Source organism: Prunus avium, chromosome 5 (assembly GCF_965620075.1).
Source record: "Prunus avium chromosome 5, drPruAviu1.hap1.1, whole genome shotgun sequence".
NCBI classification, from domain to species: domain Eukaryota; kingdom Viridiplantae; phylum Streptophyta; class Magnoliopsida; order Rosales; family Rosaceae; genus Prunus; species Prunus avium.
This window is the reverse complement of record NC_142288.1, coordinates 25,386,202-25,410,793: the sequence shown is the minus strand read 5'-3', so window position 1 is coordinate 25,410,793 and position 24,592 is coordinate 25,386,202. Positions and strand designations below refer to the sequence as shown.

The 24,592-nt window shown below is 36.4% G+C and overlaps 4 protein-coding genes across 4 annotated transcripts; 1 reads left to right on the top strand and 3 right to left on the bottom strand.

Moving 5' to 3' along the window:
- Positions 1–5,529: 5,529 nt before the first annotated feature.
- LOC110763146 (O-fucosyltransferase family protein) lies at positions 5,530–8,181 on the bottom strand. The gene is made up of 6 exons (XM_021965906.2): positions 7,332–8,181; positions 6,899–7,067; positions 6,693–6,782; positions 6,299–6,582; positions 5,944–6,202; positions 5,530–5,826 (listed from the first exon to the last, which is right to left on the bottom strand). Exons 1-6 carry the CDS (start codon positions 7,985–7,987, stop codon positions 5,596–5,598), a joined length of 1,689 nt encoding a protein of 562 aa, XP_021821598.1. The 5' UTR covers positions 7,988–8,181; the 3' UTR covers positions 5,530–5,595.
- A 1,017-nt stretch (positions 8,182–9,198) lies between these two features.
- LOC110762985 (Zn-dependent exopeptidases superfamily protein) lies at positions 9,199–12,924 on the top strand. The gene is made up of 11 exons (XM_021965722.2): positions 9,199–9,548; positions 9,697–9,832; positions 9,983–10,061; positions 10,187–10,389; positions 10,556–10,625; positions 10,821–10,943; positions 11,129–11,284; positions 11,492–11,659; positions 11,894–11,968; positions 12,074–12,214; positions 12,458–12,924. The coding sequence occupies exons 1-11, from the start codon at positions 9,455–9,457 to the stop codon at positions 12,677–12,679; spliced, it is 1,467 nt and encodes a 488-aa protein (XP_021821414.1). The 5' UTR covers positions 9,199–9,454; the 3' UTR covers positions 12,680–12,924.
- Positions 12,925–13,491: 567 nt separating this feature from the next.
- On the bottom strand, positions 13,492–16,548 carry ADK1 (adenylate kinase 1). The gene is made up of 6 exons (XM_021965730.2): positions 16,293–16,548; positions 15,210–15,355; positions 14,984–15,103; positions 14,685–14,852; positions 14,326–14,415; positions 13,492–13,799 (listed from the first exon to the last, which is right to left on the bottom strand). The coding sequence occupies exons 1-6, from the start codon at positions 16,408–16,410 to the stop codon at positions 13,698–13,700; spliced, it is 744 nt and encodes a 247-aa protein (XP_021821422.1). The 5' UTR covers positions 16,411–16,548; the 3' UTR covers positions 13,492–13,697.
- Positions 16,549–17,036: 488 nt separating this feature from the next.
- NOP56 (NOP56-like pre RNA processing ribonucleoprotein) lies at positions 17,037–20,727 on the bottom strand. The gene is made up of 8 exons (XM_021965761.2): positions 20,368–20,727; positions 19,498–19,712; positions 19,174–19,331; positions 18,785–18,972; positions 18,441–18,693; positions 18,156–18,304; positions 17,907–18,041; positions 17,037–17,705 (listed from the first exon to the last, which is right to left on the bottom strand). The coding sequence occupies exons 1-8, from the start codon at positions 20,570–20,572 to the stop codon at positions 17,353–17,355; spliced, it is 1,656 nt and encodes a 551-aa protein (XP_021821453.1). The 5' UTR covers positions 20,573–20,727; the 3' UTR covers positions 17,037–17,352.
- Between the last annotated feature and the right edge of the window lie 3,865 nt (positions 20,728–24,592).

The window sequence follows — 24,592 nt, the reverse complement described above, 5'->3', positions numbered from 1 at the left end:
TTACTAGAGAATAGCCCAATTCTCATAGTCGCGGCCTCACGACGTCTCTCACTTAGGTGAGTTCTCCAAGAGTACATGTGACCTGTACCCTGCGGGAGTTTGCCCGCCTCGAAACTCATTCAGGGATAAATCCCTTCCTGACGTCACATAAAATAGCACTTTTGCCTTAGGGATGAGCAGAAGAATATCTCAAGGATATCTCCATAATTTTATCAGTGCTATATGAGTCACGCAGTATGGATTGTTTCTACCACATTGAACTTCCTTCATGGGATCTCCAATCACAGAAGTTGGGTTACCTCCCTAGGTGACTCCCTTATGGGCTTAAGCACATCCCCCTCGACATTTTGCATTAATAGCCTCCTCCACGAGGCATGCATATCAAGACTAGCCTTCACAAGGCATTTATAATTTAGGTCATATCTTTGTTCTCCGTTTTAGCGCGCTCTAAACCTGCATGTTATTGAAAATATTTCCTACACAATCTTGCACACAAACGATTAGTGGATTTCACCTCAGTATAATCGGAAATTAGATACGGATTGGTATACATTTAAGTATAATAGAAAACATCATACATCATACATTAAATCTTATGATCAAGAGTACCTCTCAAGTCCATGAAACTTTGAGTACACCTGCTATCACTTATGAATGACAATATAAAATTAATTCATTAAATAAATTTAACTATAAACACTGAGTATTTCAGGATACTCTTACTCCCTTTTGTGCACTCAAAGTGGCTGAAATCATGATCGCATATCCAGGTTGAAATTGTATCTTCTTGATTCTCAATAGGAACCTATAAGACAATAAGAAGTCTCTACCAAAATTTTATACCAAAATCATCATTAGTTGCACACATTTTCATATCAAAATTTAAGACAAATTAGTCTCATAATAAAATTTTATAATATAAACAAATTTCACACGAACACAACATGTTTGCCAAGGAAATATAAAATTATTATGTCACTAAATGAATGTAATGAATCTTTCCCACGAGAGCATAAAGATTGAAAACACACTCAAAATTTTGGGAAAGAGAAAAGGAAAGCCTACATAAGTGAATCTAATATTTTTCCAGCATAAAAGCAAAAATTGCTTAATGATAGTAACAAATAAAATTACAGCAATAAAGTTCCCATTTAGAAAAGTTCAACTTCCACAAATTGTCTACACTGTTTTTAAAATAAAATAAATTAAGAATGCAAAACTTTTATAATAAGTATACAACATAACTTTAGTTTTAAAGAGGTAATTAAAACCACTCAAAATCTAAAAATTAAAATAAATAAAAAGTATTGATATTAATTTTGTATTTGAAATACCCACAAAAATTACAACAAATACCTACATAGTTAAGGAAAACTCAACCCCCACAAATTTAAGGGAATTTGCAAAATATATGAAGATTGTACTAAATTTATATTTAATTTTAAAATTCATAAAATATGCCAACTCACAGTTATCTTGATAGTCATTGTAAATATAATAGTGAAACCACCGAAAGCCCTGTGATATAATTTATTATTTCATTTCAGTTTTCTCAAGAAGGTTTCACAATGTACTTCTTGGAAATTAACTCAATGTGACATCTGTCAAGGCTTCACAATCAAAAAGACACATTAGTTCACTCAATATATTTGTATCGCAATTAACTCAAGTAAATAATATGAAGCACCTAAAAGCTCTTAACGTGATTTTACATACGTGACATAAAGTAATTGTTAATAAGCTTTAAAACTAGAATAAACATAACTTCTCCGTTACTTAAATGTCCAAGAGATTTAGAAGCCAGCATAAAAGAAAGTTTTCATTTTGTTGTTATCTTAAAGGCTCAAAAACTGATGGCTGTTAGTATAAACCTCAAATTTCAAACGTAACAGATCGTAGCTTAAATTTGCATAATTCAAGGCAAATGAAATAATGCATTATTTAAAATTTAATTGGTCGTTCGAGTGATAATAAGATTCTAAAGTGTAACCAGGTAGCAGTACTTTTTCCTTCAAATTTAAAACATTAAAGCAAATATACCCATGTAAAACTCTTTAGAAAAAATTCACAACATATATGGTAGTTGTCAATCGGAATAAAGTATTAAACCAAATCAATTAAATGACATAAACATGGTGCAAAAGAACCCAACGTTGAAAGCAATAATATTCCAACATTAACAACATGATTTAATGGCAAATATGAATACAATTTCAAGATTAAATCATATCAACGGAATTTAAACTAATATGCAGTTTTTTCCCAAAATTAATAAAGCAAAACTGCAGCAAGACTATATAATCAAATCATAAAATTTCTTTTCCTCTTTTTTTTTTTTTTTTTTTCCTTTTGCAAGTTCCAACAAAAACTCATGCCAACCTTAAAAGTATTAACACACAAAAATGTAATTAGATTTCATAAAGTTGGTCATGTTAACAGCAATAATCACCCAACATTATTAACAACTTTATTGCCAAAAAATAAAAACTCTAAACGTCATGAAATTGACATTAAAGTTTTGAAACTAAAGCTGCATAAAAAAAACTCGTAATTGAATGCACTGCAAAAAAAAAACGTCTATATAAGTTAATAGCAATTAAGCACTTTTACAACTTTATTGCCAAAATAAATATGGGAATTAGAAACAACTGTGACCCTTAGGTTAAATCTGGAAAATTCATTTCAACAAAAGGATAAGTAATGAAATATACTTTTGTATTTTGAAAGTATACACACACATGCACAAAATAGAATAGTGTCAAATTTAATTTCTCCATAAATGTAAAAGATTTAGTTCTCAATAAATTGAGGTTGGTTCCCAAAACTTCTGAATCAATTAGCCAACACCGATTTTACAGTTGTTGGCTGCTCCAAAATTTATTTTAAAACATTTCAATAACAATAAAATCTCATAAACTTTTCTACCCATTTTTGAAACATAAAAATCTATAATATTATCAAAAAATTAATTGACAAAAAAACAATACACCCATTAAAGACAAAATTTGTTAAACCGAAACCAAAACTGAATCCATAGTAAATATTTCAGAATGAGTAGCAATAGACTGTTCCAATGACATTGAAGTAAATTTTGATAGTAATTAAAATATAAATATATTAAAGTTGTAGATATAACATGATGTTGTAAGGCTAACGGCTGAAAGAAATCAAAAGCAAAATAAATTAGTTTTTTTATTTATTTCATAACTGATAGGATATTTATACCAAGTAGCAGTAACGTTGAGCTATAATAATAATACCACATAAATTAGTATGTAGGTTTTTTATTTTCAAACACTAGCAGTAATTGCCCAAACGTTAGCAACAAATTATAAAAATATAAATGTACTAACAATATTTACAGTAATTGAAATTGCATAGACAACATGAAAGCTTTAAACTGCATCTACCCAAAATAAATCGTAATTTTCATTTTGAAAATCTAGAACAATGCAAAAGCTGCAGTCAAAGAGTTAAAAGGTATTAAAGCAATAGCAGTACAAGAAGAAAACAACTTTAACATACAAAGGTTTAATAGACATATGGTTTCACATATATAATCAAACTTATGCTATGATAAAGACACAACCTAACAAATATGATTTATTCGAAATACATGTAAGATAATACTTTGTTTACTACAGTTTGAACTATGCGGCAAGTGGTAATCTCATCAATCAAGTATTCAATTGAGGCTTCACAACAGTACGGAAAGAAAGTAGTTTTAATCTACAAAGGCTTTAGTTGTTATAAAAAATATAAAAAATATAGTTTTCCTTTTCCGTAAAGCCAAACACAAAAAAATATTATATTATAAATAACATATAAATAAATAGGAAAGCTTTTAAGGTATAACGAAATTGAAGAAAACAAAATAATAGGTAAGTAAAAGGAAAATAAATAATAAGTAAGAAGGTGAGTTTGGTACGGTGAAGCACGTCAAAGACGCTGTCCTAAAGCCTTTGTAGCCTCCCTACGTGCAGGTACTGACGGTCTACAAGACTCCAAGATACGACCCCTTGTACACAAACTCAAGATCCGCTATGAGCACGTTCATAGACGGATATGGGTATCCAAGTCACAGAACCATTGCCAAAATAATAATATAAAGTAGAGAATATATATAAAAGTAGAAAAGGAGAGAATCAGTTTATGGTGGTGATTGTGGTATGTGATATTCTGATGGTGTAATGTGTGTGTCTCAAATGTGAAGGAGGAGTGGCCTTTTATAGGCATCCAAAAACAAGTAACCTTCACCAACCATAAAAGTTCACCAACCAAAAATTAAGGCATTCACCAACCAGAAATAAAACATGAATATTAAATATTTATAACCCCCACAATAAATCAAATAAAACAGCCAAAATAATTAATTAAATAAAACGGTTAAATTTTTAAAACCTTTTAAAATTCCAACACATTCTCTTTGCACGGTGCTGCAAATCTTAATGCATGAAAAGCTACCTGAAAAATAAACAGGAAACAGAAACAACGATCTCATGAACATACAAATAGTAGTAGGATATAGATATATAAAAGATGGCCTGCTGCTGTGATTTTGATTGTGCTGATTAATTTCCTTCAATGTACCTTACATCGAAGCTTCTGCAGATCAGGAGGAAGATTCTTGGAGAGAGCTTAGAATCCAACCCTTTTAACACAAGAAGACCTTCTCTCTTCAGCTGCATAACATCCCAAACAAAATTTGAGGAAAATGATTTTTCTTTTGTAGTTCAAATCAGTTCTGAATTAGAAATTGCTTCGAAAACAAGTATCAACTTGACAAAGATTCCCTTACTTGATTAAAGAATCTGATATGGATCCATTGTGGAGACATCATGTGGAATCTTGTTTTCAATTGTCTGTCTTGACTTTAAGTGCGTGGAGGGAAGAGATGACACAACTCGTACATCAGCTCGTAAAGGCTTTTCGAAACAATATGGCACTGAAGGGATTATAATATTATCTGCTTAATTGCATAACTCAATATTCTACTGTTTTTATTATATTTTACTTCTTAATGATCAATTTTGATTATATGATGAGAGTAATAAAAATCTGTGATAAACTATACCTAACTAGTAAATTCTATCACAGCCATTGCTTTTATTTGTCTTTGATTTGGTCACCGTTTTGTCCTCTTTGGATGGATGCATGCAAAAGGAAGTTATTTCATGCCTTCAAGATGGTGATGATAAGTGCTAGAATCTGATTATGTTTCCTTGGATTCTCTAATTCTCTGTATTATTGTGTTGATCTGATTGAAGAAACTACCAAGATTATGTTTCCTTTCATACTTGTGTATCCAAACTGCGGCTACAAATAATTCACACAAGCTTTCAGAGTTTTCAAACTGAGTTCAAAACTAGAAAGAGTTAAGACAGTTCACCAATTTCCCATCCAAAAATATAAGGGTTCTTTTTTACTCTACTTCTTTCGGCCAGACAAAGTCTGCAGCTATGCTTAACTGCATTTTCAGACTGTTGATTATGTGAATTCTTGCTTAAACGTGCAGTCCAATCTTAGTGCTACAATGAACAGAAATTTTCATTATAGTAAAAACAGACAGATATACAAAATGTTTCTGAATTAGCACTAGAAAATGCCTCCGTTGTGTTTACACATGCACTCAGGCACAGGGTATGCAATCACATCTCGGTTTCTCCTGTAACCCCTTGGCTCAGGCTGCCCCTGAGACTTCCTATGCAACTCTCTCATGATGCTTCCAAATTCTGCATCACCAATGGAGGCGTCTTCGAAATGAGGCAGCATCGCTCGCTTGTTAGGCTTTATAAACTTTCTGTGCCCCACATAGGCACGGTGACCCTGTCAAGTTGAAAATACAAAGCAAAGATGAGAAACATTAGATCAAATAATGTCCTGATTCAGGGATAAATTCACACAGAATTATCAGAATGAAAAAGCTTTTGATTAAGATCTTACCTGCATTGCTCGGCCCATGTTTCCACCATGTGAAGGTACAAAGACATCACTGCTCAGAGAGACAATGTAGTCAATGGCAGCCAGAGCTGAAGACTTGTTCATGTAAGGAGAGAGTTCTCCATCTCGCGCCAACATCTCCTTTGTCACTAAATTTGGAAACTCTGCCACAAGTGGCTGCAGAGCCCTGCTGTCCCCAAATGCCTCACCTCCTGCGCTGTATATCCGTGCACCACTTGGTGCTCCTAGAGCCTTAAGAAACCTGCATTAGCACCAGAACTTATGAACATGCCACTGAAAAGAAAAAAGAAGGTACTTAAAACTATAAAGTGACAGCTCTGCAGTTCTACTACTATACCTTGCTATTTCCAATGCATTTAAAGGGCAGAGTCCAGCAAGTCGCCGCTGGATGTAGCTCATGTTTACTCGTCCTGTGAGGTATTCAGGTTGAGACTCCCGAATCTTGGTGATAATGTCATCGTATTCAGGGCCTAAACCAGTGAGACATCCGGTTCTGACCCACACATCCTTCTCTAGCCGGAGATGGAGTGCAGTGTAGGGCCCTTCAATCCACATTCTCTTTGCAAGTAGATTTCCAAGTTCTTGAACCGGTGATGCAAATCTTAATGCATGAAAAGCTACCTGAAAAACAAACAAGAAACAGAAACAACAATCTCATGAACACACAAATATATAGTAGTAGGATACAGATATATAAGAGACGGCTTCTGTTGTGAATCTGATGGCGGTACCTTACATCGGAGCTTCTGCAGATCAGGAGGAAGATTCTTGGAGAGCTTAGAATCCAACCCTTTTAGCACAAGAAGGCCTTCTCTCTTCAGCTGCATAACATCCCAAACAAAATTTCAGGAAAATGATTTTTCTTTCATAGTTCAAATCAGTTCTGAATTAGAAATTGCTTCGAAAACAAGTATCAACATGACAAAGATTCCCTTACTTGATTAAAGAATCTGGTATGGATCCATTGTGGAGTGACCTCATGTGGAATCTTGTTTTCAATTGTCTGTCTTGACATCAAATGTGTGGAGGGAAGAGATGACACAACTCGTACATCAGCTTGTAAAGTCTTCTTGAAATGCGCCACATCGAAAATATCCGAGAATTCACTGCAATTTCAACTGAAACAAATTAATTCATTCCTAAAATTCTAAGTACACCAATTATCATCAATGCAGAACGATTCTTTCTGTATAATGAGACCATGTTTAAACTATGCTCTAAAATTAAAATTAAACAAGAAACTAAGCCCAAAGTATACAAAAGAAAAGGCTAACATACTCAAAAGCCCATGTACCCAAATTGTAGAGGCATTCATTATTTGCATTAAAGGGATCAAGAACATCAAATTTGAACAAAACAGAAAGCCAAACCTCTCATCTCCCCAAATGAGATTAACCTGCAAGGTTGGTACAACCAATGCAGCCTCAAGAATTCTTGCAAGAACAACAGCATCAACAATCTGATTTCTCTGCTGGTTCAAACCCCCCGATGCCACCACCACCAAGAACCTCCTTTTCTCCTTGGAAATCCTGGCAGATAGTTTTCGATATCCGAGGCTGAAATCCAAGCAAGGCTCGTAGCCCTCGCCATTGGGCTGCTGCCAGAACTCTCTCTCAGCCTCTGAAACATTCCCAGCAACCCCATGAGCTGGAAATGGCACCATGGCGCTGGTTGACAATCTTGGCTGATCATCTTCATTGTTGAATGAAACCGTGGAAGAAAGTGAGGCCAAGAATGAAGGAGAGAATGACGACTTGGGAGATAGCGTTGAACATGGAATGGAGTCGTGGAAAGAGGGGATGAGGGTGAGAATGGAAATTCCTAAGAAAGTGAAGGAAAATAGGAGAGAAAGGTAGAAGATTGAGAGAGTTAATGGGTGCTTGGAACAGAGCTTGGGGTGCCTTAAACGGTTCGTCTTGGGGGAGAAGAGGAGGGTGGTGAGTGGAGTGACTGGAAGTAAGTGAAAGAATGGTGATGGTGGGTTTGTGGTGAAGGTGGAGGTCTTCATGTTCCTTGCTTTTGCCATGAAATGAAAGCAGAGCTTTAAATCAAACAATGGCGTTTTCCGTATAGTTGGGATTTGGAAGATTGCTCTGCTTCTCTGCAAATGTTGGGTTTTTGAGTTCTTGGAGAGAGAGAGAGAGAGAGAAGAGGGAAGAGTGAGAGGTTTGAAAGATTGTAAGCGAAGAAAACAAATGGGAATTGGATGAAAGCAAGAGAAGCTTGTTATGGAAGGCGAATTCTTTGATTCTTGATTTTTGACATGAGATGTCCAGTTTGCCCTTGGTTTGTTGCAAAATTAGTGTAGTAGGAGAACTATGCGAAGAAATTCATAAAAGGGTGTTTTGGTAATAATGCAACACACTAGGAAGTCGACGGTTTTTCCGTTTTGGTTTTCCCGGGGAAAAAAAAAACATGTTAACGCTTGCAGGCATACAAAAGGTTCAAAGTGCTTCTTATAATCTTAAATAGTAGTTATGTAAGTTTTTTTATATAATTAATCATTATCAACCACAAATTATTTGACTTTTGTAGAGATCATTTAAAGGCAATTTATTTTATTTTATGCATTTGAGAGTGTGCTTATTTGTTATGTGATGTTATTAAAGCATATTGCTGACACGTGGGAAAAAAAAAGAAAAAAAAAAGAAAAAGAAAAAGAGAAAGAGAAAGACAACATGGCTCATACATTTGGAATAGAATGAAGGATTCAAAAGAGAGCTTACAAGTCATTGGCAAGATTGGATTTGGAAGCTTACATTACATACAAACACCGCCAATGGAATCAAAGGGCGGCTCTAAATTAGAATAAAGAGTCATTCATTATAAAATCCAATGGACCTGCATTGTACTCATCCATGCTTAAGTTAAATAAATTCTTAATTTCTTTAATCAATAAGAGAGACAACTTAATAATTTTTTCCAATATTAGAAAGAGAAACATTAACGGGCGAACGGAAAATGCCAGGGAAATCATATATATAGACCCAATGTGTTGGTGGGTCACGAATGAAACCTTGTGTACCACACATCTCTAATATTAGTAAGACTCAATGTATTGGTGGGTTACGAATGGAAAATGATTGGGATATCATGAATTTTTTTTTACAAAATCAGATTAATCATAACAATCCCATATAACCCAAAAAAGATGATAAAGAAAAGAATAGAGACGATATGCAAGTTAAATGATAGAGTATGCACATCAAGCTAAGGGCCGTAACTCGTGACTATTCCCGTGATATACAAGTTTTTCTTGTAGCAAATTTCTAAATTGATAACTGAAAAATGGGTTTGGATACGGGCCTGTACAGCCCACAAAGAATCTGGTTCAGTAAGTAAATCTGACGCAGAATCGGAGTCCCATTGAAAAACCTCAAAAGCTTGACAGCTGCTTGAAAGACAGAAATCTGGGAATCTCCAAATACATACAAAAGAAGCTGAGAAGGAGAGAAACTTTATCATCAAGAGAGAACAGAGAACAGAAATAGAGATGGCAAAGCAAGAACAGAACTGTGAAGGAAGCTCAGTCGTCTCTGATCTCATCAACTTCCTCAACGCATCTCCCACTGCTTTCCACGCCGTCGGTAATCATCCAAATCTCTCTCTCTCTCTCTCTTCTTTTCCATCAGTTAGTATTTTCAATCCGAAGTTGGTTGCTTTGTTGGTTTTGAGTTTGAAATGTGGTTTTTTCAACTGCCTGACTTTGTTATCTGCTTCGATTTCTTTTGACAGACGAGGCGAAGAAGCGCCTACAAAACGCGGGGTACGAGCCAGTTTCAGAAAGAGAAGATTGGAAATTGGAAGCTGGTAAAAAGTATTTCTTCACCAGGAACTACTCCACCATTGTCGCTTTCGCAATCGGTAAAAAGTACGACTTCTTTTCATCCATTTTTTCCTTTGTTTATAGTTCAGTTCCAGCCTGCTTGCTTTCTTTCATTGATTTAAACTCGGTTTTTAAACTTAAAGATTCAGTTTTTCAGAAAGCTAATGTTGCTCATATTGTGGAGCTTATGTTTAGATATGTTGCTGGAAACGGATTCCATATAGTTGGTGCTCATACTGATAGTCCTTGTCTCAAATTGAAACCCGTTTCCAAGGTAATATTTTTTTTCTTTGTTTTTGGTATTTTGAATATAAGTATTAGGCAAATGAGCTGATGAAAAGTGGACACACTATGGAAACAAAATTGAACTTTGTTTTGGAATATGGGGGATTTGTGCAGGTAGCTAAAGGTGGGTACTTGGAAGTGGGTGTCCAAACCTATGGAGGTGGATTGTGGCATACATGGTTCGACCGTGACTTGACGATTGCAGGAAGGGTGATAGTAAGAGAAGAAAAAGATGGCTCTGTTTCTTATTCACATAAACTTGTCAGAATTGAGGAGCCCATAATGCGGATCCCTACTCTGGCAATTCACTTAGACAGGTAATCTTGCTGTGCTCAATATGTTATTCACATGTTTAATTGTTGAGTGATTTATGACTGGGACCGAAATATGCGTTGGTGATTCTTTTTTTCTGGTTAAATCGTGCTCTCTTACCTTTGTCAAATTTTTGATATAGAAATCTATATTTTCATTGTCTTTTGTCAGGGATGTCAGAGACGCATTTAAGGTGAATACGCAGAGTCATCTTCTTCCTGTCTTGGCAACATCAATCAAGGTAATCTTGGACTTATGCACTTTTATAATGTTGTTATACCAATGCTCATTAGATATGTAATGAGCATGGTATTTAATTATTGAAAGTGGAGTAGCTAATGTTTTTTTCTGGCAAAGTTTATCTTAGAATAGAATCAATATGCCCTCCTTTCTTTTCAATGTTGCTTTCTTTCACTCAATGAACTAACTTTTGTAGGCAGAGCTCAATAAAGTGGTTGCTGAAAATGGTCAGGCCAATAGCGATGCTCAGACTCATGGAAAGAAATCTAATGAGAGAAACACCTCAAATAACTCAAAGCATCACTCACTTCTACTACAGGTTAATTTATTATGGAACCTCGGCGTTCTTTTCAATGTTGGAGGATCAATTGATTTTTTGGTTGATTTCAAATTACATGAACGAGTTAGCTGGATAACAAGACAACTAGTACTCTTTTAGATGGTTTCAACTATGGTTATGCTTTTATGGTTATTATATTGTTTATCTTCTTTCTTTCCTTCCAGCTGCTTGCAGATCAGCTTGGATGTGAACCAGAACATATAAGTGATTTTGAATTGCAAGCATGTGATACTCAACCAAGCATAGTAGCTGGTGCCACGAAAGAATTTATTTTCTCAGGAAGGCTTGATAATCTCTGCATGACATTTTGTTCTCTAAAGGTAAGAAATTAATAAAAAATTTGTTTATGCTTTCTTCCTCTGCCAAGATTTTAATTGTTGGTTCATACTTCTGTTCTCTGCAGTACATTACCAGTATTGATTTCTTTTTCTTTTTTTTCCTTTTAGCAGAAGAGAAAGTATATTGTATTATGTGGTTTCAATTTGGAGCAGCTGATTCTTATTTCTGGCCTTATTGTTTACTTGCAGGCATTGATAGAATCTTCTGAAAGCAACCTTGAAGATGAGACTGGTGTTAGATTGGTGGCTTTGTTTGATCATGAGGAGGTTGGATCTGATTCCGCCCAGGGGGCTGGATCTCCAGCCATGTTAAATACTCTTTCACGAATTACAAACTCCTTTACCGCAGATTCTAAGGTAGTGAATCTTGGATGCCCGTTTAATTGTATGGTATTCTCGCCCTATTGGGTTTGTTTTGATACAAAAAAAGATTGTTAGTTGCTGCATTTCTTTGGTCATTTAGATGCACCAATCATTTGTGTCATAGTAAAGGATCCAGTGCCTTATGACATGCTACAATGGTTGTTTATTAATAACTGTGTTTTAACCTGGCTTGCTTATTTTTTTTGCACTGCACTGATATCTATCCAGCTGCTTGAGAAAGCAATCCAGAGGAGCTTTCTTGTGTCTGCTGACATGGCGCATGCCTTACACCCTAATTACATGGTATGTTGTTTGATGCACTAATGAATTTTCCAGTGCTATTAATGTACTAATGAATTTTCCAGTGCTATTAATTTTGCTCCATATTAATATAGGGATCCATTTCAGGAAAAACATGAAGACAATCATCAGCCCAAGTTGCATGGGGGACTTGTGATCAAACACAATGCAAATCAACGCTATGCAACCAATGCTGTCACTTCCTTAATATTCAGGGAGATAGCAAGGAATCATAACCTGCCAGTCCAGGTCAGCCTCTCCCTATTTTTGATATTCTGGTTTTGGAAATTTTAAGGTACTTAATTTCTAAGATAACGTAAAACATCATTCAGTACATGCACTTGATGCAAGGATAGTAGTACAAGGAATTGGAAAATTAAATAACTAACTGAAACCTAGCACTCTTTCTGTTAGTGGTCCGGAATCAGTCTGTGGTGAGAGATCTGATATGATAAAAGAATTGATGATATCAGAGCTTTGCTTCAAATGCAGGATTTTGTGGTTCGTAATGACATGGCATGTGGTTCAACCATCGGTCCCATTCTTGCAAGTGGAGTGGGAATACGTACAGTTGATGTAGGAGCACCGCAGCTGTCAATGCACAGCATACGAGAAATGTGTGCTGTTGATGATGTGAACTATTCATATGAGCATTTCAAAGCCTTTTTCCAGGAGTTCTCTCATCTGGATGAAAAGATTAAAGTAGACGCGTAGGTCTGCGGTCCTGCGTTCTTCATCTTCTGTGAAGTTCAGTTGAAAGGAGTCTGCCAGTTGCTGTTGTGAGGTCTTGCTCTCTACACCCACGGAAACCACAGTAATTGACTTAGCAATAAGCACTATGAGTGGGTAAAGATGCTATAGCAATGTGTCATAATGCCCCTATGGTTACTTTGGCGTTCATGCATTGTACCATGCTTGGAGCATTACATCTTTTAATTTATTTAGCCATTTACTTTAAATTACTGACTTTTGTTAGCTCGTTCCTAATCGTGGATAACATCTATAATGTCAACCTCTGAAATTCTAACTGCATCCAGAAAGTAAATCATAAAAAGCGAAAAAGGATTACATGACTTATTGTTCAGCCTTTCCTACATTTTAACAACTACGTCTTTGCACTTGGAGATAAGCAAGTGTTCTTGCTGCTGTATCTGTTGCTTCTCTCCCCATCTCCACAATTTCGTCTCGGTCCAAATCCTAATACCGTCTTTTTATCAAATGAACCAACAAGGTTTACTCTCATGTTGCAAAATCATGTATGGACCAACAAGGACTTACCGGCTAATTCATAAAAATTTGACATCAGAAAAGCTTTTTATGGTCCATATGAGCAAATATGCGCTGTAAGGAAAATCCCCATATGAGCTATCAGGGCTTATCAGGCTTTAGAGAACTTAATAAAGAGCATCAGAAGGTCCAACTAATTTATGTTTAAACTAATATAAGCAGAGCAGTCTTTGCAGTACAAGTAACGGTACATAGTGAAAAACATTGCACTATAACTATGGTTCAGTCGCACACCGTGCTATAAAAAAGTGATTCCATAAATCTTATTTGACAAGTTACTCCTCTCATTGAACTATCAAGAGTTGACAACAGCCGGTACTTTCAGTTTGAAATTCAATAAAATAAGCGGAAAATCAGCAGGTTCAATTGTATATCAGGATGCAGATGGACAAAAATACTACAGCTTTTGGATAAATCATCCAAGTTGAAAAGGGAAGGGACCCTTCTACGAAGAAAGCGCTTTCTGAACCTCGACAGTGACCTCTTTGGGAGGTTTCTCAGCTTGCAGATTGGCAACAATGCCTTTCTGGGAATAATAACCAATAACCTGCAAGTCAAAATAATGAAACCCATTACAGAAAATAATGAAAACCAAAGGGAAACCATACGAAACATGAATTGGAGTAATAAACAAGAAAGTTGAGAAATATATACAGCACTTGAACAGAAAACAAAGAAGATTTTGACAGGAAGCAAAGAATACAACATTTCAAAGAAGGATATCATCCCAGAAACAGGGTGAGATATGTCTGCACAACTATGTCCTACCAAATCCAATGTTTCCGGCACTTATTGCCTGAGGTTTTCAGATTATCTATCACTTAACTCACTACAGCTCTACAAGAGAACAAACAATAAAACAGATGCCTCAAAAAGAAAAACCACACATACGCATCATCATCATCATTGCCACCTGAAGACGAATCATAAAACACATTTTGCACAAGAAAACCACCTAATAATAATATCACCATTCCAGAATGTAGATCATGCACATTTATACACAAGGGATAACTTCATTAATTATTTTCTCATCCAAATGTGTCAAGACAAATGTAAAGAAGAAGTCATACTGGTTCAGTTTGCTTGTGAAATGCTTCCAGCCTTGACTTGAGAACAGCTGCAGTATCATCCTTACGTTGAATCAGAGGTTCTCCAGTTACCTTGAACAAAACAAGAACCAAGTGAAGCATGTTTTTTCAGCACAAATTCATCTAAGAGCATAACTGAAGCTCATGCATACAAGCAGATTGACATACACTATTGGCTTAGCTACTGAATATTTAACTTCCTCATTACACCTACCATTAATATGCTGTTTTTGTTTCAATAGCCAATGTTTCTTGCCTGTCTCTTTTGATATTCTTAGATGCATGAACAATGTTTTTCAAACCAAAAGACCAAAAAACAGAAAAGAAATTTGCCTCCTTACATCATCAACACCAGGAGTCTTGGGTGGTGCAAATTTCGTGTGGTAGGTTCTACCACTGGATGGGTGTATCCAGCGACCAGTAATCCTCTCTTCCAAGATTGCGTCATCAATTGCAAAGTTGAGCACCTTATCAACTTTAGCTCCCTGATTTTTCAGCATCTCATCTAGCTGCATTAAAATGAATATGACCATACTTACTGTTAGAGCATTAGGGGGCACCCACACAAGACACTTTTGAACATGAGAAACTAAAGAAGTGTTGATTGCAACATGTATTCAGATGCCAGAGAATGGAACACCTTCTCTGCTTGGACCACAGTCCTTGGAAATCCATCAAGAATGAAACCTTTTTGACATGAAGGCTTCTTCATTGCTTCATCTATGATGCCAACAACCAAGTCATCAGAAACAAGCTCTCCCTGAAAAACAGTTACATTATACCATATCAGCAATTCTGTGGGAGATAAAAGAACACAGTACAAAGGAAAAACTTATGGTATAAAACATACAAAGATGAGTTTCTACCTTATCCATAGCCTCTTTAGCTTTAATCCCGAGAGGAGTCTTTGCAGAAACGGCAGCTCTCAACATATCACCAGTAGCCAAGTGGCACAAGCAATAGTCATCCTTAATTATAGGTGATTGGGTGCCTTTTCCTGACCCAGGTGGGCCTGCACCATACAACTTGTATGATTACACACATGAAAACAGCAAGGAAAGAAAGAAAACACTCCTAGCATGAAACCCAGCAAACTGTGAGAAAAATTTCTTAAAGCCTGGAAAAATTTGGCACTTCATGTATCACCACCGTAGGAAGCAACATAGGAAAGACACATTTAAAACTCATAGATTTCCCGATTTTCTTTTCAGGGAGGGAGGGCGGAAATAAGATCTCAAATTAAAACAAACACACTGATACACACAGGGATACCTACATGTGTATACAATGTATTATAGGTGGCATGCAGGCATGCCAGAATTCGTCAGCATGACATCCTTTGGGAACGAATGTCTCAGCATTTTACTGCATAATAGAGAATACAATAGGAAGAGAGAGAAAGAGAGATGAATAGACAATTGATCACCCTATCCGTCTACAGCTTTAAAAAATGAAAACAAACAAAACAACCAGGATCAAACCATCAAAAGTCTAAAATCTCAATCACCATCTGGTTTATAGGTACTGAGAGCAAAAGGGCAACAACTGAAAGACATAATTGAACTGTCAACCGAAAAAGAAAAGACATAATTGAAATAAATCAAGCCACTTTCAGCAACCTTATTTTCTTCCTTGGTAATATGATTCCAACTATCCATAGGATTTTCCTACATTTTCTCAGTAACCAATCACAGGAAAACAATAAATCGAGGGAACAGTCGCAAGTACATCTCAGTCAGGAATGAGAACAAGACAACGATAAACACATAAAAGAAGCTAAAAGGCACCAAAATTTTGAAACATAAACGCATCGAATTCTCGGATCTGGTCGGCTCTTAAAAATCCAAACTCGACAAAAAATTGAGAACAAAATAAAAGCTTTAAACTCAAACAACACGCATATATGCATATGAAAGAGTATAATGAAGGATGGATAAGTAGGGATTCACCAATGAGAATGAGGCGTTTGTCAGGCTTGGTGGAGCATTTCATACGACGAAGGAGCTCGGTCATGAGATCAACGGAAGGCACATCTTCCAAGTTAGCTGCAGCAGAAATGCTTGCCATGGCTGATTTTTTCTCTGTGCTTAGGTTTAGGGTTTTTTCCTCACTCTGGAAATTACGCTAAGGGAGAAAGAGAGAGATGTTTAAGGTGAGGTGGTGGTTGTACTTGTTCGGACTTCGGACCCTCCAATGCTTCAAACACAAGCAGCGGTTTTACCTACCAGGTCAATGAAATTACTGTTTTGTCCCTGACCCTTGGATCTGCTATGAAAATCTGAATGAATGGACAATTTTTCTTTTTTATTTATTTATTAAATTTTGATAATGAAATAAGAAATTCTGAATGGGCAAATGGGGCATTGCTCTAGAGAGTCAAAAGGACAAAAGCATTGTCAAAATACGAATTTTCTTAAAATTTTAAAAAATAGGGAAAGAGTCAAATTGTGATTATTTTTTTCCTTCCCAATACATTTTTATGCGAATCCGGCCTATGCTTCGGATTCAATCCATTGAATAATTAACAAAACAAAGAAAAGGTAAAAGGTAAAAAGAGAAGCAAAAACAAAAGAGAACTGATTTTGACACTTTTTTAAAAGTTTTGTTCTCTGGGAAATCAGTTGCAGCTAGGAATTGAGATTGCATGCCTTGCTTCAGGCATGAAGGGAATCACATTACAAACACTTTGCATATAATCCTGAACACAAACAGCTTTATAGAACGAGAAAATCGTCGAAAGCCTATATTGTACTACAACTTCTATTGTCTGCACAACTATAATATGATCCTAAGATCACAACCATTGCCAAATCCGCAGAACACAGATGTTAAAAATAAATTGAAATTAAGAGAAAGTGCAACTAGAAAGGTTACATAGGGAGTATTCAACATGGTTCATACTGATAACATAAAAAGCTACCAAGAAAATGTAGAACAACAAAACAGCATAATGGCAGCAATCCAGGCTATATCCACATGTCCCTCAAGCACCAGAACATTCGTCAAAATTTAGTCGGTGTCTTCACTTCTTGATTTTTTCTTCTTCTTCTTGACATCGCTGGCAGCCTGTAGATCCTCTCCATTTTCATGTTTACTCTTCTTCTTTTTCTTCTGTTTGGCTGCTCCATCCTCCTCAACATGTCCATTATTCTCATCCTCCATGGGTTGATCCTCCTGATCCAACTTCCGCTTGTCCTTCTTCTTCTTCTTTTCAGATTTACCCTCACCGGCATCTCCATTTGTAGTCTCAGCTCGTTCATCCACAGCCATATCATCACCATTAGCTGCAGCCTTTGACTTCTTCTTCTTGCTTTTCTTCCCTGAAGCTTCAGTAGGAACTTCTTCTGTCTCCATCTCTGTGTCTGCACAAGTTACATTAAAAGTATAATATCAAAATTACATGAAAAAAGGCAGGTCTATAACTAGGAGCAACAGCAAGGTATTGTCCCAGTCCTCACATTATATCATTGACAGAATTCATATGCCGCCACAAAAATCATATTCCTATGCATGTACTGATGTGAAATGAAAAAATCTAGCACTATATTCTCTTGGTTACGCACCTTTGCTTTGAGTATTCTCGATTGCAGATTTCATGACATCAATGTTTTTGCGAGGTGCAACACCCTTGTCATAAAAGTCAAGTCGCTCCTCAACTTGCTCACGAAGTTTCTCCCCAAAAACAGTAGTGCTACTATCTGTACCACGGAAGGTTACAACAAAATTATTTATGCAGAAAAAAAAAAACTGCAACGCATAAGAAAAGAAAAGTTAGCCAGCCAAATATTTGTATGAGGAAGGCTCGAACTCACCTGCAAAGCAATCAATGCGAGAAGCAATAGAGCACTTGTTTGCAAGATAACGAGCCATTCGGCCCTTGTTCCTTGCAGATGCTCGACCAATAAAGGATGAATGAAATATAAGTCCATATTTGGGTGTGTTTCCCCTGGTTTTTAATGCCCTGAGGAGAAGAACAAAAGAGTCAACGTAAGGACTTAAAAAGAATCAAGAGGATTCTTTTTACTGGTTTCTTGTCATACAGAAGTAGCAGATCCAACTTTCATGTAGCGTCTTTAGGAAAGGCAAAGTAAAAGCACCTGAAGAGAGCTTTCTCTGCCCCCAGGATCTGAAGGGTAGAAGAAGGGCATTTAGCCAAATTTGTAAGACTACCAGCATGAGAAATCAAACGCGCTCCAACTACTTCACCAATTAAGGAGGCCAAATTGGGTGCAATGTCATTCATTTTAGTAACCAGATAATCATAAAGCCTTTTCCTGTACTCAGATAGGTCCATTACCCTCTGTGCAAATTGCTGAACATTAATCAGGTCAATTGGAGACAAATCCTGACCTGTAAAAAAATTAAAACAAAAATAACAATAATGATGAATAAGTTGATAGAGAAACACATAAATGAAAGGCAATACATCATGAAATTCTACCCATGGATGCTTTGGCAGCTTCTACAATCTCCTTTGCCTTATCTTCATCTCCAACAATGTCAGTCAATTCTGGAAGTTTGTCTTCAGACAATGTTGACTTGTCTTCTATAAATTTTGACACTTTAGCATAGAGATAATTGTCATTGACAATCTTCACCAATTCAGGAAAATGCCAAGAGTACCATTCTCTGCAGAGAAGTGACAAATAAGAATACACAAAACTATTATTTCTTTTCTTTTCAATTTCATACCCAAGCTTTATCAAAATAATACAATTAACAAATTCTTCCGAAGGATATAACAGGTTGAATGTTTTGGAAATGGTCTAAGGTAAGAAATCATAATTCCAACTACTGAACTTATAATATGTGTAAATGCCAGTATCATACCTGACTCTCATGGAGAAGGAATTGACATCCTTATCAAGGGTATCTAGAAGGAAGATTGCTTGAATCACCATATTGTCAACTCGGTTCACATTGAACTTGACCTTTGCCCTGCTATAACTGTGCCCTAAACCAAGCTGGGCTTTCTCTAAGTCCCCAGGCTAAGGTGAGGAGAGAAGGAAAAACACAAAAAAAAATTGAATTATGAAAAATGTTAGAATATTGTCTTCAAATATTAAGCCCACAAAAAGGGAAAAAAAAAGGAAAGAAGAAGAAGAAAGAAATTTATTGTGAAAAAATAGGATGTGTAGATAAGAAAATTCAAACCTTTAGGTCCTTAATAAACCTATCAAAATGTAGCCGCACTCCACGAATCAGCTCAAGGACAAAATCATTACTTTGGCAAGGAATTTTTGTCGCTTCAAAGATGTGAGACCCGATCTTAGGTTCAGCCAACCCCAAACTGAACTTTGGCTTCTTACCATCCTTCACTTTTGGGAGATTAATTTCCAAAAAGTTTCTCAACTCATCAGTCATAACCCCTGAAATGCAACCAAAATTAATAAGCAATACCCTTTTAGTTGACAGAACCTCACCAAAAACCAAATTAAATGAGTAAACGTCATTTAAATGCACCAAGCAACCCAAGAGAAGCAAAAATATACTTCAACTATAAACATTCTAATATATTATATAATCTATTAAGCTAGTTCCAATTTCACATATGCAACAGGAGATACTCTAGCAAGTTTTTTTTGAGAAGAAAGGAAAAGGGAAAAAGTTGACCTTCAGTACCTCAACACAACCAGTTAGACCATTTAAGCATTCCCCACATAGAAAACCCAAACAACCCAATCAGTAAAATCTAAAGCTCCAATATCTTCAATTTTTGCAAGGTTTTCAATAAACCAGGCAAAATGCAAATTGATTTAGTTGGGTCGGATTTGTGATCAATTTCTTGAAAGTTGAAAGTGGAAACAAAAGCCTAATGGATGCATAAATCATTTCCCTTCATATTCCCATTAAACAAAGGATTAAAAACAAACACACAAGCAGAATAACATTCAAACTTGAGCGTCCATGAGTCACCCCAACTAAGCAACTTAAGAATCAAACCGAAACAACGTCAATAAAAAAAACCCTAATCAATTACATGCATAAACAAAACAAAAATCTAAACAAGCTTCATTTATCTACCTTCAGAGATTGAGTTGCATTGGTTAAGGGCATCGAGGGCAGACTCAAATGGGTGGAAAGCTGTGAGTTGGACCACCTTCCCGAAGCGGTTTAGGTCGGAAACGGAGCTACGAACCGCGTCGGTGTTCTGACCGATTTCGTCGATGCCATGAGCTAGGAACAGAGAGTAGCCTGAAGCTGCTTCATAGAGCAGGTAAAGAGCCATCGGGCAGTCGAAACGCAGGCGTTTAGAGCTTCAACTTTATCCGCGGAACCCTCTCCTAGTTTCTCTAAAACAGTCAGTATCGGCGTTGTATAGAGAGGGAAGAAGAGCTGAAATTGGAGGGGGTTTAGGGTTTAGGGTTTTTTCAGCGAGGAAGAGTGGGCTTTGCTTATGTAGGTGGCGATAAGTCGTTCTGGTCCGTTGGATGTATATACCGAGCTCCACTCTTGGTGAATCCAACGCTTTGTATGACATGGAGAGGTGTGGGTCCCGAGTGGGGAGCTTGTTCCTGTGTGTAGGGTAGTGGGGATGATGGTTTTCTATTTTTTTCTTTTTTTTTATACAAGCTATATTGAGGGTGTAAAAATCAAACTTAGGCCTTCTCCAACCCATTTAGAGCTAAACCCAAATTTTCCTCCGCCAAAAAGTAACTATTTGGATTTTGACCGGACTTAAACCATTTTTTCCCCCGACCCTTCGCTACTCAAATTTTAATTTTATAACTTTATTAAATTGTTTAAGAATAGTTTAAGTTTTAAAAAAAAAAAAATGGATTCTTCATTTAATGTTTTTAAATAACTTCATATTTTATTTATTTTTTGAACAATTTGACCTAAAAAAAATGAAATTCCACAAATATAATTTTTGGTAGATTATTTGAGAAATGGGTGGGTATTTATAGAGTTTGGAGTGAGTTTTGGGGGTGGATCTAATTTAGATTAATTTAAAATGTTATTTTGATTGTTGGATTTAAATTTCAGATATTGGATTTTTTTTTTCCTTAAAAATTTGAATTTAATCTAGATTGTTGATGTAGCCGTTGGATTCCAACTGTTACATCACATGCGCGCGGCATGTGTCGCGAGGAGGTCTGCGGTAGTAGCACGGGGCCTTTCACAACCGCTTGCACATGGCCTGTGTTAGCTTTTATGAGGCTCAAAAAATTTCTAATCTAGGCAATAATTGGACTGGTATTTGGCCCCAAATGTAAGTTTTCCCAAATTTTGGCCCCTTAATTCTCTTAGGTTGGGGGGGGGGGAACTTGAGCTAAATTTTGGGATATTTTGGGTTTGGCCTCATGGGTTGGAGATGGCCTTAGAGTGCAGGATTATAAGTAGCGGTGTTTTCGGTGCGGTTATCGTACCAAAATGGCATAACCGACAACCGACTGAGATCTTGCAGTGTAGTCAAAATCTAAACCATCGTCGAACCGCACAACGCCGGTTACCGAGGGTGATGGTTACCATGGTGGCAATTAGTATCAATTAGTTACTAAATTTGCAAAAAAAAAAAATTAAAAAACTGAGAACATAGTAGGAGAGCGGCGACATCGACGTCGTTAAGGCAAAGGGGAGGGTAGGTTATGGACTTGGTGTGGCGTTGTCGTTGAGGTAGAGAGATCGAGACAGAGAGTGGTGGCAACGTTGTTGAGACAGAGATCGAGACAAAGAGAAAGAGAAGAGGAAGAAGATAACCAATAAAGAGAGAGAGAGAGAGAGAGAGAGAGAGAGAGAAGACTGAGGGAGAGAACAGAGAGAGAAAGAAGAGGAAGAAGACCTCTATATCGGTTTGGTTGAGGTTGCTAACGAATTTGGTATCCTGCAACCACATTTGCACTATTTTGGCTTGATCGTCCAATTGCAACCAATTGTTGGCCGAAAAACGGCAATTTCTGGAATCTACGGTCCAACCGCACAACCCTAGTTATAAGCCCCTTATTCCCCTTATTTTTCTTTCTTTTTTTTTTGGTAAGTTATGGTTGTATATTTGGATAGGCATATAGGGATTGTTTAGTGCCTATAATATAATTGGATTAGATTCGTCACTAAATCTAAGGTAAGAAGGAAATGACAGTAGAGGTCACTTAGGTGAATGATTTTTCATTTTGGCGGGATTATGAGGAATAAAGTGTTGATATCTTACCATTTTGTGAAGATGATACATGATAAGTTTTTATTTTTTATTTTTAATGATCTATCTTCTTCAACTAGATCAAATTTTTTTGATTTATTCCTTTTAACATGCTTCAAATATAGAGAGTGATCCTATCCAATTCAATCATAAGCACTACACGAGCCCTAATTACATTTATTTGAAATTTTTGGCTTCTTAGTGGTTTTTTTTTTTTTTTTGCTTTTTGTTTTTGTTTTTTTTTCCGGTAATAGTGGTACGAGGGGTGAAATAGGAACCGTAATGGTAAAATATGTTGTGCTCCCCATCCAACCTCCAATGCTAATTCGAAAAACTGGAGTGACATAAATATTTAGAAGCCAAGGCAGTGCGACGCACAAGTAAAATTTGCAAAAGAAAGCATAACCCAGCAACTCCCTGTGACCCGTTTGGTCTCATTGTCGGGCCTTAGTTTCTTGGCTAAGCATTGCTTGGGCCCGACGGCATTGGGTTCTTCTGGGGCTACTGTTATTTCTTTATTTTAGTTATGATGATGATAAAAGCTAGGTCAGATTGTCATCCTTTAATATCATAACTCGTATCACACGAAGACCCCCCAATTTCAAATTATTTCACAAAACTTCTTTTCATTGATTGTTCGTTTAAAATTTGATGATTTCATAAATAAAAACTTAGTTAAATTAATGACATATTAACCTCAGTGAACGTATGGCAATCTAATCTCAAGGGCTAATTTTGTCATTTGAAGAAATTTTTTAATATAAAATATCAATCTTGAGACGAAAAAATCAACGAAAAGGGATTTTACGCAAAAACTGAAAAGCTCAAGGGGTGTTAATTAGTGTAAATAACTCATATCATAATTCCATCAAATGCTCATTTCTTAAAGATCTTCCTTGATGCTAAAGGTGTATGAAATCATGAATTGGTAGATAGATAGATAGACAAATATGAAAATGATGTACATATATGTATAGTCAGTTTTGTCATCACCAATATGGCCATGCACATGCAACTATTTATCCCCATCCAAAAACCTCTGTAAGATTCATATCATTTATAACATTTTTAAATGCTGCTTGCTTCGCTGTGTTGTTACCTGTCTGTGTAAAACCTAACGTTGGCCAGGCCAGTCTGAGTCTGAGCAACCTGAGATGATATCGGGGTTGGCTTCATATTATTATGGATGAGAATCGAGATGGGATGGGAGGGTGGGACAGCAGAAGATGATGTGCTCTGGCTCTGCTCTCTGCTCTGTGTAGATAGATATGGTTTTCTTTTCACATGGGGTCTCATAATAATAAGATGTCGTACTAGATGCGATTCTTCTTCCACTCATTGTCGTTTCATGGTGGGGAGCCCTCACGACATGGCCTAGACTCTACCTAATTACTTTACTTGCATATAATTCATGTGGGGTTTTCCTTTTTTTACTTTTATACCTTTAGTTTTTAATCACATTAATATATAACTTACTTACGATGAATCTACCGTTGATTAATAATGCATAATGATGAAAAAATGATATATATAATCACCAATTATATACCATATCTATCAGCTGTATTTACTTGGGCTAGAGGGGAAACAAAAAATACGCCTGCATGCGACAATCACGTTGGGCAAAGAATGTCTCGGCAGTCTTGCTATGATGAGCCTTCTCATGTTGCCAAGTTTGAAGATGCATATTGTCATCGTCTCTAATTACTGAATTCTTATTATAGAAAAAGTGAATTTTCATGCTACGGACAGTCACCTACGCATACATGAGCATGAATGAACATATCATAACTATTGATGCATGTATCTATAACTCGCAATACATTATAGGTCAAAATTATATTCACATCAGCACACGTGGGCGAGCACGACTACTCTCTCTTGGCGTGTAACGGGTAGTTGGCAGAGGGGTACTTATTCCGTTTAAGTGGTATATATATATGAGTCTTTTATGTTTAAGTGGTATGTGGGAAATTATGTTTACTCTAGATTTTCCAATAACTTTTGATTGACTGAATATGTTTGATGGTTATAGAATTAGTACCCACCAAGCATGTGATATATTCGAAATATGATGTAGGCTCATCACACAAAGATGCTTTAGGGAAAGAG

Coding starts and splice junctions, on each gene's coding strand:
- LOC110763146 (XM_021965906.2), bottom strand. CDS start 7,987: ATGGCAAAAGCAAGGAACATGAAGACCTCCACCTTCACCACAAACCCA. Junction 6,583..6,692: donor TGCAGAAGCTCCGATGTAAG/GTACCGCCATCA, acceptor TTTGTTTTTCAG/GTAGCTTTTCATGCATTAAG. Junction 5,827..5,943: donor ACATGGGCCGAGCAATGCAG/GTAAGATCTTAA, acceptor TCAACTTGACAG/GGTCACCGTGCCTATGTGGG.
- LOC110762985 (XM_021965722.2), top strand. CDS start 9,455: ATGGCAAAGCAAGAACAGAACTGTGAAGGAAGCTCAGTCGTCTCTGAT. Junction 11,660..11,893: donor CCTTTACCGCAGATTCTAAG/GTAGTGAATCTT, acceptor ATATCTATCCAG/CTGCTTGAGAAAGCAATCCA. Junction 12,215..12,457: donor ATCATAACCTGCCAGTCCAG/GTCAGCCTCTCC, acceptor CTTCAAATGCAG/GATTTTGTGGTTCGTAATGA.
- ADK1 (XM_021965730.2), bottom strand. CDS start 16,410: ATGGCAAGCATTTCTGCTGCAGCTAACTTGGAAGATGTGCCTTCCGTT. Junction 15,356..16,292: donor CAAACGCCTCATTCTCATTG/GTGAATCCCTAC, acceptor TGTATGGTGCAG/GCCCACCTGGGTCAGGAAAA. Junction 14,853..14,983: donor CTGTGGTCCAAGCAGAGAAG/GTGTTCCATTCT, acceptor ATTTTAATGCAG/CTAGATGAGATGCTGAAAAA.
- NOP56 (XM_021965761.2), bottom strand. CDS start 20,572: ATGGCTCTTTACCTGCTCTATGAAGCAGCTTCAGGCTACTCTCTGTTC. Junction 18,694..18,784: donor AGCTGCCAAAGCATCCATGG/GTAGAATTTCAT, acceptor ATTTTTTTACAG/GTCAGGATTTGTCTCCAATT. Junction 17,706..17,906: donor CGAGAATACTCAAAGCAAAG/GTGCGTAACCAA, acceptor TAACTTGTGCAG/ACACAGAGATGGAGACAGAA.